Here is a 19,609-nt window from a genome sequence, read left to right on the forward strand (position 1 = left end):
TGCACTGCTCCGGTTTTGTCTGAATATTTTGTCTAACTTAAGCTTCTGTGAAGGCTACTAAATAATCCCAGATACATCCTTTACACAGTCAGCTCCTCTGAACTGTAGCATCAGGCTCAATGTTTTTGCACCATGCACCCAGAAACTGAATTTACCTTTTGTACCACATGAACTCAAAATGGTCATCAAGATACAATCTGGTAAAACACCATAAAGATTCAGTAAACTTTGACTCCTGCTCTAATTCAGTAATTTGAATTCTACACGAAGTTTATAAATACCAAATGCACCATACCTTTCAACTGCACATTCAAAAAGAGGCACTAGGTTTGACACAGCATTAGCACTCTTGCCTCCCAGTCAGACAGTCATGGGTTCAGGTCCAACCTCATTCAAGAGTGTGTTTCACTGTCGTGGTCTTCTGGTGTTATGTTAAACTGAGGTACAATTTGCCCATTTCAGATATATGTATAAAAGAGCTCACAGTACCATCCAAAGAAGTTCCCTTGCTGTCCTGGCCAACATACACACCAGTCAACCAGCATTAAAACACAGATCAGGTTATGGTCCTACAAATAGCAATGCTACAAGCGCATTCAAATTAACATTTTGCATTTCATTACATTACAAAAGGAACTTTATCTGGAAAGAATATCCCAATATCCAGGGCTTGAGAAGCATAAACACAAAGCTGTTTCTCACTTAGAACTACCTCTACACTATTACATTACACATTTACTTCAATAAAGATCCTTGACCATTTTGCTCATTTATTTTTTAGGCACAAGATTACTTACTCTGCTTTGCCTTCTATAAACTGAACTTCGGGCTTTGGGACCAGCTGGCTAATGCAAAAGCTCCTCTACCCACTCCTAGAATATTGTACTGGCATCATCACCCAACTTCAATTTCCCGAACAAATACCTGCTGTTTCTTGATTTTCAGCCTGCCCCTTAACTATTTCAAGATTTGCTTTCAGCTCTCATCTCTCAATTCTCCAAACCAATGCAGGGAACCTTTTGTGGAGGACTTTCTCAGAACCCTTAAAAGCTCAACATGTAAAGAATTATGGAGGCCTCCATGTAAACTTGATCAAAAATCAACGAGCAAGATTCACTTAGGACAATTGGGTTTGTCAGATTCCACTGGTACACATTAACCTGGAAATGTTTGAATAATTACCACTCTAGATCACGTGCACCAAAAGTTAAGGCTGACTCTTTAATGCAGTACTGAGGGGGAAAGCCCTAATGGAAGTGCAGTGCTTTGAATGAGACATTAAACAGAGGATGCATTTGCCTGCTTGGGTGGACCTACAATCAATCTTGGGGTACCATCTTGAAAAGTAGCAGGGGAGTTATTTCTGGTGTACTGTTAAATATTTTGTCCATAACTCAACATCACAAACAATGTTTTGCCCATTATCATGCTGCTCTTTCTGGGAAATTGCTATGTACAAATTGCTATTTCAACACAATAATGATGCTTCAAAAGTTACTCTAATTGTTGTAAAGTGCTTGGATATGCCCAGTGTTCATGATGAACACTGCATTAAAATGCAACCGGTCCTAAATAGTGACACTATTACTTTACCCATCAATGCAAGACAATATTCAATTTCAGAAATATGGCACCTGCACAATGATTTTTTTTTAAAATCAGGCTTGTTTTGAAGTTAGCATTTAGTCTTTAACTGAAGTGCAGTATCTGTGAATCACATGAGGACTGAAAGCAAAAGCACCATGCAACTGCCAATCATTTCATTCAGATTTTAAGTTTTGATCTTTGGATTTATCTCCAACACTACTGAGCAACCTGCCTTTCTGACTAATGTGAAACTCTATCCAGATGGCCATTTGTACAGAGCTCAATACAATCGCCCTGGTGTTGAAATGAAAACAAGTTGCCATGTATTTTCTGTTTTCCCATTTGTCTTCAATTTACCACAAGTTGCATTGCCAGCTATTCTTGCACATTACACTCACTGTATTGCAATGAAAACGCAGTGTCCATAGTCATTTCAAGATTTCTCATTTCAACATTTATATCACAGTGAAATATCTCCACTTTAGCAAAATTAATCATTTGACTTAATTTTGCATCATCTATGACAACTCAATTTAGACACCCTTTTGCTATGAAACAAGAAGAGGACAAATTCCAATTTGGCTGCCAACTTTCAGTATTTGAATACTGTTGCAATTCAAAGTTTGAGAGAAGATTTGTAACTCGGGTGCTCGTTGCTGTGGTTCTGTTTGCCGAGCTGGGAACACACCGGATCAACGCCACACTCACAGGAATCCGATTCACCAGGAGGGGAAGAAAAGGACAACTAACTCCCATTCCTAAACGTGATGGTACAGAGAACACCGAATGAAGAATTCACCACAAAGGTGTACAGGAAAGCCACACACAGACCAAATCCTGAACTACGAAAGCAACCACCCCAACACACACAAAAGAAGTTGCATCAAGACACTGTTCAAAAGGGCCACAACACACTGCAGTACGCCAGAACTGCAAAAAGAGGAAGAAGAACACCTATACAATGTATTCGCCAAAAACGGATACCCGCGCAATTTCATCAACAGATGCCTAAGGGAAAGACAATGGAACGAGGACATGCCGCAACCCAAAAAACTAGCTACACTACCATACATCAAGAGCATTTCTGAACTGACAGCCAGACTACTGCGACCACTAGGACTCATAACAGCACACAAACCAACAGCCACTCTCAGACAACAACTCACCAGGACGAAGGACCCGATACCCAGCATGAGCAAAACCAATGTAGTGTACAAACTCCCATGCAAGGACTGCACAAAACACTACATAGGACAAACAGGAGGACAGCTAATGATCTGCATCCATGAACACCAACTAGCCACAAAACAACACGACCAGCTATACTTAGTAGCCACACACTCCGATGACAAGCAACACGAGTTCGACTGGGACAACACTACTATTATAGGACAAGCCAAACAGAGAACAACCAGGGAATTCCTAGAGACATGGCACTCATCCACAGATTCAATCAATAAGCACATCGACCTGGACCCAATATACCGACCACTGCAGTGGACAGCTGGAACTGACAACCGGAAGCGGCAGATACAAATCACTATAAATGCTGGAAGAAACATCACAGAAGTGCTTCACAGGAGGCTCCCAAGCACTGAGGATGTCACCTAGACAGGGGACGAAACGTCTGCAGCTCGGCGAACAGAACCACAACACTGTTGCAATTATTGACAAGACTGACAACTGAATGGCGGGTCAGCAGCAACTATGCCTTTGCAAGCAGTGGCGTTTAGGTTTGTTCAGGTGGGGAACTGATCTAGAAGTAGTGACAAACCGCTTTATTTAATTGATCACAATGCTAGAGGGGAAAGAATGGACAATATACAAGAATTCCCCAGTCAAGAAGATAAGGAGTTTTCTTTTCAACATTCAAGACTTTAATATCAGATCAAAACAGCTCTTAAACCCAACTTTTCCAAATGAATTGAGTCACTTGAACATGCATTAACCATGAAAAAGAATGTCAACGTACCTGCCAAAGACTGGGTTCAGGGTGTTGGGAATGTAGTTGTCTCTGTCTTCTATTGACTTTTTACCCAAGGTGATCTTCACATATGGATCACACTAAAAGAGGAAAATAAAAATTAGGAAAACACCTAAAAAATAGTGAACCATACTCAAGAATCCAAACAAAACCCTTCTCTTAATTCTACTGCAAGCTTGTTTTTGCACAAAAGTCAGGGAGACTGAGCACAATTTAATGCCTAACCACCCCAGTGCTCGTTGCAGAATTTGGAGGCAGGGCCATTGCATTGAATGGTGGGGCACAGCATAAGGTTCACAATATCATCCCTCAATCATGTGCAGAGGTGAAGGAAAAAATGATAAGTGAAGTCCTTAAACAAATTTGTCACGTGCTGTTTAAAACCACACGTTATTGCTTCATGTCATGAAGAGGTACACAGAAGTGGCTAAACATACAACCAGCAGCATAACTATCTCACACTCTTCACTTAAAAACTAAAACTTTGCACCAGACAGCTATTGATTATCAGTTAAAAATCACAACACACCAGGTTTAGTCCAACAGGTTAATCTGGAAGTACTAGTTTTTGGAGCCCCACTCCTCGCTCAGCTGATTGTGGAGGAGGATCATAAAACAAAAGCTATATATTCAGAGTCTTGGGATCCTACTCCACAAACACCTGGAGGAGGAGCAGCACTCCAAAAGCTAATGCTTCCAAATAAACCTGTTGGACTATAACCTGATGTTTTCTGATTTTTAACTTTGTTCATACATATTGCACATGTAATACGAGACACCTGCTTGCATTTTTATACTCTAAACATTTCTGATCACCACCACGACCACTAGTTTCTCCTCCAAGCCACACGTTATCCTCACAGGGGTACTCACTCTCTCTCTCAATGCCTTTGCTGTCACAGGCTCGAAAAGTCAGAACAGTTTCCACAAGAGCACAGAGCAAATAGGCTATAGCGTTCAAGATGGTGGTACACCAGCACCTTCTCAAGGACCATTAGCAATAAGCAACAAATACTCATCCTGACAACAACTCATTTCCCATGAAAAGTGTAAAGTTAGAAAACTAGTTCAATGGTTACCTTATGGTTCTGTAACTAATTATGCAGTTTAGAAAACTTCCAAATTCAAATCATTTTGCATTGAATTTGTGTTATGTGCAAATTACTTCAAATTGGCCCTAGTACATAGGCAAGTCCAAACCAAAAAAAAGATTTATTCCATTGTTGTACAAGTGAATTTTGGTATAACTTGCCACAAGAAAAGAATGACTTTAGCAAAAGTAATTGGGGTAGGAGGAAATAGAAAAGCAAGGATTTGGAATACCATCCATTTTAGTTACCCTTCACTGCTGGTTTTGAAGATTGAAGCAATGTGGCAACCATTATCATCCCTAGACTTTATAAGGTAGGCTTTAAGCACTTAATTTCTTTTTTTTTAATAGATATTTTTATTATGCACTTAATTTCAGTGGATCAGAATTCCCCATGGGGATGGTTTGAAGTTTAAATGAATATCAACCACAGAACCAAAGGGAACCTTGCAATGTGGGAAATCTATTTGATTATGCACAAATGGATTCAGTGAAAAGAACTAAAGTTTAAAAGGACACCGGATGATTAATCCTGGTATCACATGGAAAATGGACCTTGTTTAAAGTGGAATGTGTTCAGGATTTGGACTCAAGACTTACCTTGGGGGAGAATGGTAGAGTGCATTATTAGGGTATGTGGTTTTCATTTTTGTTAAGGAGAAGCAGTATGCGCTAGTTAAAAGTATGTCTCCTAAGTACTGCGATTTATTGATGCTATTTTAGTTTATTGCTAACACAGTCAAAAAGTGAAGTCTTCTCCATGATCTATGCATGGGTCATTTTTAAAAAGATGTATTTCTCAAAGTTATCACTCTCTCTGGGAATCAAATACTTGATTCTAAAAATTCCACTGTGTCACTAGCTCATTCTTTTGGGTTATCTCTACAGTAGGAATTGGAAATATTATTTAGCTCCTTTTCTAGTAAAGGATAGTTACCAGGGCTCTTCTGGTGCAGTATAGTGTCCCCACCTCTGGGTCAGAAAGACCCAGGTTCAAGTCTCAACTGTACCAGAGGTATGTCATAACACACCTGAAGATTCTGATTAAAAATATCTGAACAGATGCCCAAGTACCAGAAACTCAGTCGGGCAACTAACGGCTATACAGTAGGTAGGGAGAGATAGTGGGATACATTTAGAAAAAGGAGTGGCTGGAAGAAATGGGGCAGGGGGAGCTGGGGCAAAAGTGGTCCACCCATTAAATGCGTTGCAATCACCTCAACCTCGCCATAAAATAACTGCAGTTTAAAACATGCACTACCTGCAAAGGGTCAATATTGTAAGCACACAACAAGAGCTGGTGAGGAGTGACCGCTGATAATATATCCATTATTTCATCCTGGTGCAATTGATCACTTTCCCTTCAACTACACCAGAAAACAGCCAAGATTGGTCAAGCCTCAGGTTGCCTCGCTTTCAAATTAATTTTCCCTGAGGAAAGGTGAACCGATAAGTCTTTAAAATGAAAGAAGAGTCATTTGTTGAATTAAAAGAACCTAAAACAAAATCAGGGAAAATACCAACCATTATTCTTTGTTGGAACAATGTGGGAAGAATCAGGATATATTGCGATTACTATTTAGTTCTAAACTCAAAAAGCCATGTGCAGTCATTTGCACCATATACATTTTGTAAGTATTAAGGACGAAGATGTAGATTGAGTTATATTTTGAATTCAGAGCGTGGTGTAGGCTGCCTTAGATTTTGTTCAAATGCATCTGCTAGGTCTTTAAAAATTCTGACGTTGAGAAATTTAGGGCCTTAGGTGATGTGGTTTTAAAAAAGGTGCTGCTGCCTAGCAACAAGGTTGATTGACAAATTCAGAAAAAAGTTTCTCTTTAGAAAGAGAGAAGGAGACAGGTACATGGATAAGTTTCTTTCAATGAGGAGCTCTTTCAGAGAGAAAAAGGTCTGCGACATCAATGCAATTTAGCCATCTCCAAAATAGTCAAGCAGAATTAAAGACTATCCAAGAGACTTCTTAGCTCCTTAGGAAAGTTCTGGGAACAAAAGGCTTTAAGCAGTGTTTAAAGACAAACATCCTCACAAGATTGTTAAATGAGAGTTTTAAGGAACACACGTCAAGGACTAAATTAGATTACTTAGTGTGGAAACAAGCCCTTCGGCCCAACAAGTCCACACCACCCCGCCGAAGCGCAATCCACCCATACCCCTACATTTACCCCTCATCTAACGCTACGGGCAATTTAGCATGGCCAATTCACCTGACCTGCACATCTTTGGACTGTGGGAGGAAACTGGGAGAACGTGCAAACTCCACACAGTCAGTCGCCTGAGGCGGGAATTGAACCCGGGTCTCTGGCTAACCACTGTGCCACCGTGCCGCCCACAATGAGATATACTTGCACCTCATCTAAGGATCTCAGGAAGAGACAAAAGTTACATTGCGGGAATCCAAAATATGCCGAAAAGACACCGATTGCAGCTATGCCAACTAAACAAGTGGGGAAAGGGTGATATTTTGCTGAAGTTTGAATTGTTGTGGAGGGTAAAGGAGTTGAATCTTATATTCTGACGCATATAATGAGACTTCTAATTTGCTCTGTATAGCATACCACAGCTAGTGTCTTTATGTTTTTGCATGTAATAAACTGATTTTCTTTTGTTAAATGTACACTGGCAGCCTCTTACAAATATGATCAGTGAGCGGCCATGATGGTGAACACGGCAAAAGTAAAACTGCTGGTTTATCAAACCAGGTTTCACTCTACTTTTGGACTTGTAGAAGTGTCATCATCAGCTGGCATCATAAAGACAAACAACAGAGCCTCAAAACTAGCTGTTCCACTTATGTTGGATGTAGACCAGGAAAGTGTTCAGTTTCAATCCGGAGCGAAGATTACTGATCATAGTGAGGCAATAATGAATACATTCCACTGACACCAATGCCCTATGGTAATGGGGGGTGATATGCAGGCAGGAGTAGGGCAAAAATGCAACGGATTCTGGTCCTATTTCCAGCTGAACATCAGTATGGACAAGGTCAGTCAACACCCACGTGCAAGAAAGGCCTTTGACAGTATATGCCAACACAAAGTCAATCCTTTTCAGATTTGAAAATAAACTTTTTAAAACTACTATTACTTCTGTTAAAAATGGCTTATTTAGTACAACAATCAAATTAGGACTTGAATGTTACCATGCCCCAAGTTTAGAAGTTTGGTTAAACCTCAATGTTCCAGCAGACCTAACCATTCCCAGAAAAAAAAAGGCAGCAAAGGAAATAGATCATCATTTCTTCGGTGTCCTTGGGTCAAAATCCTCAAACTCTCCTTTACGGCATTGTGGGTTGACCTACAGCACATGAACTGTAGCAGGAGCACATCACAAACTTAAGGTCAACTAAGGACGGGCGATCAACACTGGGCCAGCCAGCAACTCCCATGTGCCATAAGCAAATGAGAGAAACCATGTCTCAAACCCACTGATATCTAGCCCATCACCACATTCATCGTCATGGTTACTTTGTACAAGGCTTCAGAAGCTGGCTGTCTCCTTGGACAACAAAATAAAAAGCGAACTTTGATGTTGCTTTCCCAGCCAGACTCTGGCAGGAACTAAGAGGACAGGCAGAAAGGCAGCTCTGGGAAAGAGGGATCAGGCTTGTTTTTTTCTAACCGGGTCTGGAGAAGCCACTGGATTTTTGCGTCACCACTGCAAATTTAATATACTTGTTACCGTGCGACATCTTATTTTCTTACCTTGCCATTATTGTCTTTCGGTTGCAAGTCAATGGCTCGAACAATATAAATTCGCACCAAACATTCCTGAGCTCCACTATCTGGCAGCTCAGCAAATTGACGTGGGGGCATTTGAACATTTGGATCATCACTCAGAGGGTAAATCTTGAAGGAACCCTACAAAACAGATGCAGTGGAAACAAAAGTCAACATCAACTAGAGCAAAGGGGGCATAAAAAATATAGTCCATAGATTCTTCCTGTAGGTTAATAACCATTTTTTTTTTTTTTTTAAAATGACTAGCAATTCCTTATGAATGTAAACCTGTTCTGTCAGCCTGGGTTTAAAAAGACAGGTAAATTGGAGAAGGTTGCAAACTTGCATTAAATTTTTTTAAATCTTTTGCGACAACTTTGAATAATGTCCCTTGATTTTCAATGCATTACCCCAGCGGGACATAATACTGTGCACTGCAAGTATCACTCTTGTCTCAGTGCGTATGTAAAGGGATAAAAGCAAAGATATTTCACACAATCGGAGGAGGACTTGGACATTAGTTATTGTCATTTTGAACCCTTAGGGAACTCTAAAAGGCAGAGATGAAATTACCAGTCACATTAAACAAAGTTTGATAGAGAATTCATTAGTTTCAGGAATAACTTGCTATCTTTTTAATGATTTCTCAAAAGGTCAATAAACCTGAAAATTATGAGAGTGTTTTCTCAAATAGGAAAGTGATTTCAAATATTTCTGGCTGGTCCTGCATATCTATTAGGATATAGTGCAAGGTGTAGAAGAGATTTGGATAATGCTTTCACTGAACAGGCCATTACCTTAAATTCACCCACAACTGATGGGTCTTCATCCTCTTCTGATTTACCTCGGAATAGTTTAAACGTGTGGCAGAAATCAGTCAGGCCTTTGAATTCTGGAACACTCTCCAGTTCTGTGGTGTACACCTAAAGTGAAGGAAGTTGAGGAAACTCACTTAATGAGAGAGAGAGTGATACACACACGAAAAGCAATTTTCATCACCAACCGGTCCCACTTCTTTTTTTGCCTGGAAGGCAAAGTCACCTTATCTAGATGCAAGCTGGCGTGGGGCTGATTATTGGCAACAGTTCAGGCCAGGTGTAATCTTAAAATATCCAGGCAATGTCAGCTTTAAAATCATCTCTCTTAATTACATTGACGGCTACATGTCTACAGGCAATACAAAATGTCAAACACTCTCAATTTCAAGTGAAGGCAGAAAACAGACCTTTTCAGAATCTAACTGGCAGAGACAATAGTCAGGATTTTAAAAAAAAGAACAGGTAACATATCAATTCCTATTGGAACATTTAGCTTTGTGTTGATGAGTCCTCCACAAGGGATTATTTTGGAACAGAGCTATACTATTAGTAAAAGCTTTTACTCTGGTGCAAAGTTAAAAAGGGAGATGCAACTCATCAAAATAGCTACATGAAAAATTACAGAAATGTAAGCAGACTATGATCTTTTAATGAAGGTACAATTAAGGTATGTTCTAATAAATGCAATGCTCACTAAGCTCCATGGCTGCCCCTAGGGTTTGCGCATGTTGATGCCATATTGACATATTCACTTCCAGATACTTCAGCCACTGCTGTGCATGGACTTGGAAGTCCTTACCTCTGAACCAGGATGCCTGGATTCAAGTCCCAGCTGCTCCAGACATGTGAGAGATAACATCACTGAACAGGTTGATTAGAAATACTCAAAGAGACCATGTAGGTTTTCAAAGCAGCTGTCCATCAAATTATAAAATCTAAACACAAAGCTGTTCATGTCCAAATGAGTTATCGGACAATGGAACCATCATGGTCAACACAGGCTCTAGCATCTCAATTCAGAAAGTGGTTGAAAGCAGCTAGATTAGCAACTTAGCACTTGAGTTACAGTCAGAAAAAATAAAATTTAAAAAGGGAGATGTCAGTGAAGTAATAATTTAACTGGGCTAGTCATCCAGGACCTAGTCTCATGGTCTGGGTCATGGGTTCAAATCCCATCTTTGTGGAATTCATAATTCTGGACTACAGAGTTATTGCTCGTAAACAAAAACTAAAGCTGATACAAACCAAAAAAAAAATCTCCCAATAGTATAAGTCTTTTCATATTGTGATCAAACTTGCCATTTCCCTCAACAAATCAGTTGGGACTGTTTCATATGATGAAATCACAGAGCCTCACGACTGGTGCTCCACATTCCAATTGTAACTCAAACAAACATACTCAAAATGCTGGAGCTCAGTTCATTCTGTAGAAATTATTACACCATACCATTGCAATTTCAATTCTCACTACAGCCATTCCTCCAAGACAACATTGAGAAATAAGATTTAAACAGAACAATAAGGCAAGTGGGAATATTTTCACTGCTAAAAATCACACAACACCAGACTATAGTCCAACAGGTTTAGTTGGAAGCACTAGCTTTCGGAGCACTGCCCCTTCATCAGATGGTTGCACCTGTTGAAGGAGCAGCGCTTCAAAAAAAAAAAATAGACCTATTGGACTATAACCTGGTGGTGATTTATTTTTAAAACTTTGTACTGGCATCTCCAAATCATTTTTACTGCGTTGGGCTTGTAGGAAGTCTCATTTGTTTTCTCTCCAAATACTTCAATTCATATTAAAAAGTATACTTAAAGCAATAAAGAGATTACAGAATAAAGTACAAAACTACATTACCTTCAATGTATCATAACCTTTCTGGATGTAAGTGCCACACCGTTCATGCTCTCCTATAGACGCATAAAACTTGCTCCACCAATCGATCGCCTCTTCCTCCTAAAAATATAAATGAAAACCTCCTTAATTGCATTATACACAAAGTGACAGGCAGGAACCACAGGGGCATTACACTCAAAATGTTAACGGCAGCTGCCTGGTGGGACTGTTGCAATCCGAGAGATTCCAATATTACCGATTCATTTTCCTGTGCGCAGGTTGGGAGCCAGGTTCCTCTGAGTAGCAATGGCTACTACTTCCCTTGAAACCGGTTACAAAAATGGAAACAAATGGGTGCCGTTTCAACTGCACCTTGCATTTAACAAATTACAAACGTTAAAATCAGCCTTACCTTGGCAGCCTGTTCACAGCATCGAACCATTCATCAAGGTCACATTGAAAATTATGGAAAAGGAAAGAAGGATAAATCTAATTAGTGATAAAAAAAGTTCTTTCACTCAAATGGCTAAAATGTCAGTTAGGTAGGAAAGCAGAATCAATTTCTGTATTAGGAGAGAAGGTTTCAGTATGGATAAACCCAGCATTTCCCACCGAGAGAAAATTCCTAAAGCATGTGTTTATTACATACCTCATCAGGAAATTACACCAAGATTAATTCTTAATTCAGTTTAATTTCCTCCCTTTGATCGCATGCCAAATCTGGTGTCATGATTCAGTGCAAAAAATAAAAATCATATTAGAGCTTCTAATCTTAGTTAACAGTTTTCTTTCCTATCAAAAGTTGATTTTAAATTATTGGGAGGAATAAAACAGAACTATTTACTACAGGACTTGTGTACAATGCAAAGGTGAAAGGTATGTAATGAACAAGTATTGGTTAGTAATGCCACTAAATTCCAAAATAGAAATTTTCTTACAATACAAATTTATGCACTGATCATGCACAGTTCCATAAAGTTTTTTTTTAATGACAGGGAATGGAATAGAAATCAACCAATTCACAGTCTCAAATCCAAAAGTTTCAAATTTCCTCCACGGGATTTAGAGACACTATCCCGTTCTATCAGCCTACACAGTCTTCACTGAACTTTTTAAATCCACACAGCATTATTAACAAGTCAAGACACAGTCTTTAAATGATTAACAGCTTCAAAATACAGTACCATTGTACATACCTGGGAAGATCGAAAGGCAGCCAGTCCTTCAGAATCAGTGGGCACCATCTTTAGTTTTTTATAAGAAAAGATAAGGATTTTAACAATGCTGTATAGTTTAAAATGGCCTTTGTTCGACTTTTTTGCCAAAGGTTTAACCTGTGGTCTGTGTAGGCTAGCATAGGAGATACTGTGTCTTTGAAAGCAAAAGATTTTATGATCAACTGTATGTAAATGAGATTTGGGAGTGAAATATTTGCATCTGTACATGAATAGATAAAAAGGTTTTGCCAGCACTAAATCTTTTACCATCACAAATAGTCGAGTCAGTCAATAGCTGGTTCTCCGTGGGATTCCTAATAGGGTTCCAAACTAGAAATTTTCTTTCACAGTACACAATCATTTTTAAAAAACCTGTAGCTGAAAGTCTATTGCAAAAAGTTAAAATGGCCTTCAGAGATTTATTATACTTCAAATGTGACAATGTATAACGTGAAGAGCTATCTCAGACTAAGTTCAAACCCTCCCCTGTCAAACCATACAGAATTAAGTTAATTTGAATTAAAACTTGGAGGATCAAAGTCCTTATCAGAATCGCAACCTCAAAGAGTGCACGTTAGGATTTTTTTTTTTAAAACAATGTTCCAAGCTACATCGCATGGTCAGAGTTAGGAAGCAATAGAAAGGATTGAAAACGAAAAAGCTGACTTCCAGCGAACGTGGAACCTTCGTGGAATCAAAGGGTTTCTTAGCAAGCCATCAAATTAAAACCAAATTCTGGGGCAAACAACATGGATATGGGCTGGAAATCTGAGCTGAGAAACCAGTTGTAGTTGAACCTCATGACCTACAGTATTTAGAAGGAAAAGCTCAGGTCAAGTTTCTCATTCATTTCATTGCTCATCACGTCCCAGATGCAGATCCTACATCAGATCCCAAGCCTAGACAGTGCACCATGGAAATGTAAAGACCACACAGTACAGTTAACATCTGGAATACAATTACCACCATGGCTGAGAACTGTCAACTCAAGGAACTCAGGATCAAACAGACTTAAATCTGTTATGTAAATTCTCAATATTGCTAAATGTAGCTCATTTATGCACCAACTATTTGTTTGGTCTAACTCTGGCCCACACATCTTGAATATTTAAACTATAAAAATATTAAACAGAACAAAATACTCAGACGACCGTAGTCAAAATTCTCAGTCCTCACTCCAATCTCATTTCTCTAGCTAGTGACTGCTAACATTCTGGAGATTAAGCTACTCTAACTGCAATTTTGTTGTCACTTTTAAAGCAGACCCAATATTCGTGCCTGTCCATTTTCACTGTTATACATCTACCACCTCTCCACCTTGCAGGCTTCCTGCCTGTATTCCTGATTAAGGGCTTTTGCCCGAAATGCTGATTTTTCTGATCCTTGGATGCTGCCTGACCTGCTGTGATTTTCCAGCACCACTCTAATTCAGACTCTGGTTTCCAGCACCTGCAGTCCTTGTTTTTACCTACATCTACCATCTCACTGCTGAAATCCTTATTTACGTCTCTCGACGCAACCATTCCAGTGAACGTCTGGACTACCTTCCACATTCTAGCCTCTTGCGGTTCAAAGCTCTTCTGCCCTTGTCTCAATTCAAAGCCAGCTCCATTTGCACATCGCCCCAGTGCTCAATGATTTACTCTGGCCCACAGACAAACATTGTGATTTTAAAAATTCTCATGCTGGTTTTCAATTCCCTTCTAGACTTCACCTCTTCATAGCACTGCTGTCACCTTCAGCTCTGCAACCTTCCACAGATATCCACACTTCTAATTCTGCAGTCCTGCACATCATTTGCACTGACCCCAATTCTGCAATATTTTTAGCTCAACTGGCTTGTGATGCAGAGTGATGTCAACAGTGTAGGTTCAATTCCCACCCCCGAAGTCACCATTAAGGCCCTGCTTTCTCAACCTTGCCTCTTGCCAGAGGCATGGTGACCCTCGGATTAAACTCACCAGCCATCTCTAATGACAGAGCTGCCCCACAATCCTCTGGGATTACAGGGCAATTTTACCTCTGTTTAAATCTTCATCTGGAATGCAGTACAAGATCACTTGGAGAAAAAAGAAAGTGGGTTGGGTGGAGGATTAATCAAGTTCCTTTGATAGATTAGAAATTACAGCCTGTCCATCAGTCACACAGCCCCTGAATTAGCTTTTGCATCAAGGCAGTAAGAGAGCACCAATGGCCATAGTATCTTCAGGTTATGAAAAAAAAAGTGAATAGTAGAGGAAGGTCCACCTCTGCTGGAAACATTGATGGTCCTTGTCCTGCAGCAGCACAGACTACACAGAGGTCTCCAACAGACTCATGAGCTTGACTTTGTCAGTAACCTTCAGCACAAGCCCACCAGCTGGTGCATGGATGAAAATCTTCATCTGAGCTCTTTCACTCTGTCTCCTACACCAAACCCCGACAGCTCAAGCTGCCAGTGCTTTCAAAAGGGTGGAAACGGAATGGAAAAAGTGTTTGAGTTCAGAAATGAGTAAGTGAGAAATAAATTTTAAAAACTGAGAATGAGGATAGAATTAGATAGAAAACCTAACTTTAAAAACATTTTCAATTATTAGATATTTCTATTTCTGACATTGAAGGCATTTTCTTCCTTTAACAAAAAGGGAAGAGAGGGTCAGTTGGCAGGTTGGGAGCAAAGAACAAAATGGCTAGCCCAGGAAGAAGACAGAGCTACCAGCTTTTAAAACCTAAACAATCTTGAAATACACTTTTTTTTAGAAAAAATTGCTGTTCAAGTTTAAAATCTTTTAACAGGTTGGAAGTTATTTTTCTTTGGCACTCAAACAGCTAGCTGTAAAAGTAGTTGTAAACTGAAGTACATTCTAAGTACGTTCAGATGTACAGAGTGCTCACCGTGATGCGCTTTTGAGAGAACGGATGGAGTGAACGCTGAGGAAGTCCATTGTACAAAAAAAAAGTCCATGTTCTAATCCATGAAATCAAGAATTTCTCGTAGAAATTGCTCATGTGTCAAGATGGTTAATTGTAAAGCAAATGAATGTAGCAGATGCTTAAAAACTCCCATAATTTCATTTAACACACAGGGGGAGAAAACAATCCAGGATAGCCACCTAAACCCCAAGTATTGTCATCTTTGTCTCTCTTTCCATACATACATGCAGTGCTGATGGAGAAGCCATTTTGATGACTGCTTTGGTCATACTGTCTATAAACTGAAAGTCAGAATGCAATGTGAGTGTTTCATCTTGTGGGGGTTGGCCAAGTGATATATTTTTACCTACACCACTCACTCAACCAACAAAGTTTTGAAATGTTCATCACCCATAAAACATTATAGATTGCTAAATTCATTATGTAATCTGTGCAACACAACAAACACAGCATTAGTAAATTAGAAACACACTTGCAATCCATAGTTTACAAAAGAAAGTGAACTTTCAGGCCATTGTATCCAATAGAAATTCGACTCAGGGTTGATTTAAGGAAATAAATTGGAGAAAGAGCTTTGATTTTATCAGCTGTGCCTCACGATTTACCTTACGTTTTACATTAGACATGGAATGGAACTTCACTTGGGTGGATTATGAAGGATTACTGAATTTAAACAAATCACACCCTGCTGTGGCTTGCCATTACTTCAATCATTGCATCACAAATAGGTTTTGATCCTGATGAAGCCGTGTCCTCACGGGCAGTGCATTATCTCTTTGTGGGAAAAATTAACTTCCAGAGATCTTATTTTAAGTATCAAAACCTTGAATGAAATTTTTAGGTCACAAACAAAGTAGCGCACATTACCTGTGATTCAAGGAGTGGTTTTTGATTATCTTCGATGTCAATGACACAATCACGAGCATTTGAAAGTAGAGATGCTGTCAAAGTTAGAAAGCAAATTGAAAACTACATCAGTCTAATAATCTTAGAACTAAGTGGTATTGCCATGACAACAGTGAACACATTTCGTTCATGACAATACTTTTAAAGAGAAATTACTCTCAATAGCTGTCACAACACCGCCACTTAAACATGATTCATAAATCTTAAAGCACTTTGGAGAACACGGTCTGTGAATGATACTACATTAATCCACATTTGTTCTGTATACTTGAGAAATTAAATGCAACTTCTATACAATAAAATTTGGAAAAACCTTTTGATTGCATTCCAACAATCTGCCTTGCAGCATATGGATCAATCCGATATTCTTGCAGAGTTTGAATTGTGCACTGTCCAACCACTGGCTTACGCCCAAAGGGTCTGTGATCAATCACCTTTATGACAATAGGTGGGGTGTACATTTCTTCTTTTGGAAGCAGCTAGAACCAAAAATCAGAAATGTCAAGAGCATGGTTTTCTTATCTAGTCCATCCTGCAAGAGTCTTCCATTTATGGAACTTGCTACACTACAAATTCAGTTTTGTATTGAAAATGATCAAAGAATGACAATTATATTCAAGATAAGGTGGCTATAAAATTTCAGTGCTCAGTAACATCTTAATTGCATGATACCTATTCAGATGTGTTATCAATTCTCTCTTAGGCTTCATTCTGTAATCACATCATGTCAAATATTGGAGAACTTAGTTCTTGAAAAAATATGCAAATCAAAATTAATTTCAAGCTTTGCAGTGGTTTCTTTAAAAGCAATTTAAAGTTGATTGAGAGTATTGGAGATTTTTTGTGTAAATGAAGCTTCCTCGAAATTGAAATGGTAATTGTTTGCTTTGCTGCAGACCTTGTTGAGGCAGTTTTGTGAACATAGAACAAGAGCCTCTCCAAGCTGGTCAATCTGGCTGAAGGAAAGCTGGCTTAGAACAAGCTGTCCATCTGATCATTCCAGTTTCTAAAAATAAGCTCCGCGACCTCAAGATGAAACTTGTTTTGAAAGAGTGTTTGAAATAACTTCAAGATTTATTTCCTGACCAGGTGGTTCCTGCAAGACCTCTGTTCAATTGCTGACTTGACCAGAGGCAAACATGAAAGCAACATAGACTTTGAAATATGGTAAACTTTACCCTTTTGACTTCAAGAATAACCCACTGGTCAATGAGTTTTGCTTTTAAAAAAAAGCAACTCTGCAGAGAAATCTGTATTTGCTCGTCCTGAAGTGTGCATATATCTTGGGCATTCTTATAGGAAAAAGTATTACTTCTACATTACTCACTGTGTAAGTTAAACGAATTATTGCATATTTATTCAATAAGTTTTGTTTTGATGATAAACCATTAGGTATTTAAGAAACCTGACTGATGGATCTTTGTTTAATATCTGATAAAGGCACGGTACTTAGAGTTATCGTAATAACAGGAAGTAGTCTTATTTTGAACCTGTAGAGTAGAGGGATTTCAGGGCTGGTGATATCCTCCATCCTCACTCACAACATAGTTCCTGATGGACACAATTCAAAGTCTAACCCTTAACTCATCCAGTGTAAAATTAACAGTTACACCTATAGACTTGCATAGTAAATAACTATCACTTGAACTTTAATTTCTTTAACGTTTCTAAACAATTATAAATGCACAAATAAAAATCAAAAAGAACTGCAGATGGTGCAAATCAAACAAAAACCGAAGTTGCTGGAACAGCAACCAGAGGACTCTGAGGAAGGGTCAGATCGGAAATGTTAACCGATTTCTCTTTACAGACACTCCCAGACCTGCTGAGCTTTTCCAGCAGTTTCTATTTTTGTTTTAGAATTCCTCATTACTTGATCAGCACACTAGACCCTAGCTAATAACCAGACATATCCTTTGCTTAATGTGAAGTTGCTTGATAATTTTAGTTCACAATTAATTTGGCATCCATTTAAATCTTCATGCCAAAACAATCAAAAATAGGAACCTTAGGTCAATGAAATTGGACATGTAGCTATTGAGACAAAGCCTAGTAACAACTGAATTCTCAAGTGTATTTGCCAATATAACTTGAAAAGAAAAAAGGGTCAAGCAATTCAAAGAGGAGTTTTTTTGATTGTATGTTCAAAATAGGAATTTGCATAAGTGGTGTAAACACCTCAGTTTAAGCTGTGTTTATACAGTTATCTTTTAATGTCATGCTGTAAGTGACAAGTTTAAAGCATCTAGCTAGCTTATTCCAGCTTGCGCACAGTGCCAGTAGAAGTAATTACAAACAGTTTATATAGATTCTTACATTGCTGCAGAAGTGGTACAATTAGCTATAATTTTAAAATTTTAAAATAGAGTAAGATACTAATTAAATATTTCACACACCTTGCTCGGGCACAAGAATGTGTTTTAAAAAGAAAGTGCACTAACAATATGCATATTTAAAAAGATTAGATTGTAACAAGTCAATGACATTAAAAACTGCATGATCAAACATTCAAATACATACCACTTTCATAAAAAGAACAGAGGTGGGGAAGTTTGGACATTTCTTAAGACTCTTGATCACTGCTGACTCTAAATACTCGCCGCCACACTCTACAATGAGACTTGGGGACGCTACAGCAGCCAGTTGGTAGCTCTTCATGTTCCTCAAGCCCCAAGTTAGTATCTGTAACAACATTTTAGTTCAAATACTTGGATGACCTTTTGACGAGTGAACTCATTCACACTGCCTTCAGTTTGAAGCAGATGGTGGAAGTATTTAGCTCAACCAATAACTTATAAAATATCAAGTAGCTTAACTGACCAGATTTTGATCCATTTAGAATGGCAAGGCTATTAACACAGTTCTTACTGCATAAAGCTGATAGCAAATCCTGGTATCAATACATCTATAGTTAAAATGGAAAATCCAGCAGTTGTTGTCTGTGCTAACTTCTATTCCACAGCCTGGGTCGTTGCGTTTTCACCATTGGTACCCAGGGTCACTGTCATGCTGTGAACTTGCATTAATTTTTCATCATTCCCGCTTTGAACAAGGACCAATCATTTCAATCGATCTCAAACCAGAAAGATCTAGGTTTCCCCCCCCCCCCCGATGTAATAGAAAGCGCTCACTGAACAGCTACTGCTGTATGGAAGAAAAGATGTTTTCACAAGTGTGGAGTCTCATTCCTCAGGGAAAAAAAGCAAAAAACTGTAGATATTAGAACAAGCAGCTCTCCTATTTTCATTTTTCTCCTAATCCCATGTAAAGCACTCACTATTTCTTTCCTGTACAATGATGAATATCATTCTATATTTTTTTTAAATTGTGACTATCAGCAGTGATTTTTGACTGGTCCAACAGCTCATTGTTTCCAGGCACCACAGAGCCCCTGGGCAGGGCATTACATTTGAATAGATAAATGAGAAAGTCTCATGGACAAATCTGTTAAAAGAACTTGGGCAATTTAACAGAAGGTAAATATGGACTCTTCCCATCACCACTCAAAAACCTGGACCAT

General features: G+C 38.9%; 1 protein-coding gene across 1 annotated transcript in view; it reads right to left on the minus strand.

Annotated features, from left to right (window-relative positions):
• LOC122561091 (myoferlin) overlaps positions 1-19,609 on the minus strand; it is a 227,388-nt gene that overhangs the window by 99,170 nt on the left and 108,609 nt on the right. The window contains exons 36-45 of the mRNA XM_087999003.1: positions 18,610-18,771; positions 16,403-16,568; positions 16,051-16,124; positions 15,408-15,464; positions 12,250-12,297; positions 11,466-11,474; positions 11,075-11,173; positions 9,196-9,321; positions 8,384-8,539; positions 3,560-3,651 (exon numbers count right to left, since the gene is read on the minus strand). Of these exons, the coding sequence (XP_087855129.1) occupies positions 3,560-3,651; positions 8,384-8,539; positions 9,196-9,321; positions 11,075-11,173; positions 11,466-11,474; positions 12,250-12,297; positions 15,408-15,464; positions 16,051-16,124; positions 16,403-16,568; positions 18,610-18,771 (989 nt within the window). The remainder of the gene's footprint in view (positions 1-3,559; positions 3,652-8,383; positions 8,540-9,195; positions 9,322-11,074; positions 11,174-11,465; positions 11,475-12,249; positions 12,298-15,407; positions 15,465-16,050; positions 16,125-16,402; positions 16,569-18,609; positions 18,772-19,609) is intronic.

The sequence above is a fragment of the Chiloscyllium plagiosum genome, unplaced genomic scaffold, assembly GCF_037043375.1.
Source record: "Chiloscyllium plagiosum isolate Xiang-an unplaced genomic scaffold, Cpla_swu_hap1 HiC_scaffold_22, whole genome shotgun sequence".
Taxonomy (NCBI): domain Eukaryota; kingdom Metazoa; phylum Chordata; class Chondrichthyes; order Orectolobiformes; family Hemiscylliidae; genus Chiloscyllium; species Chiloscyllium plagiosum.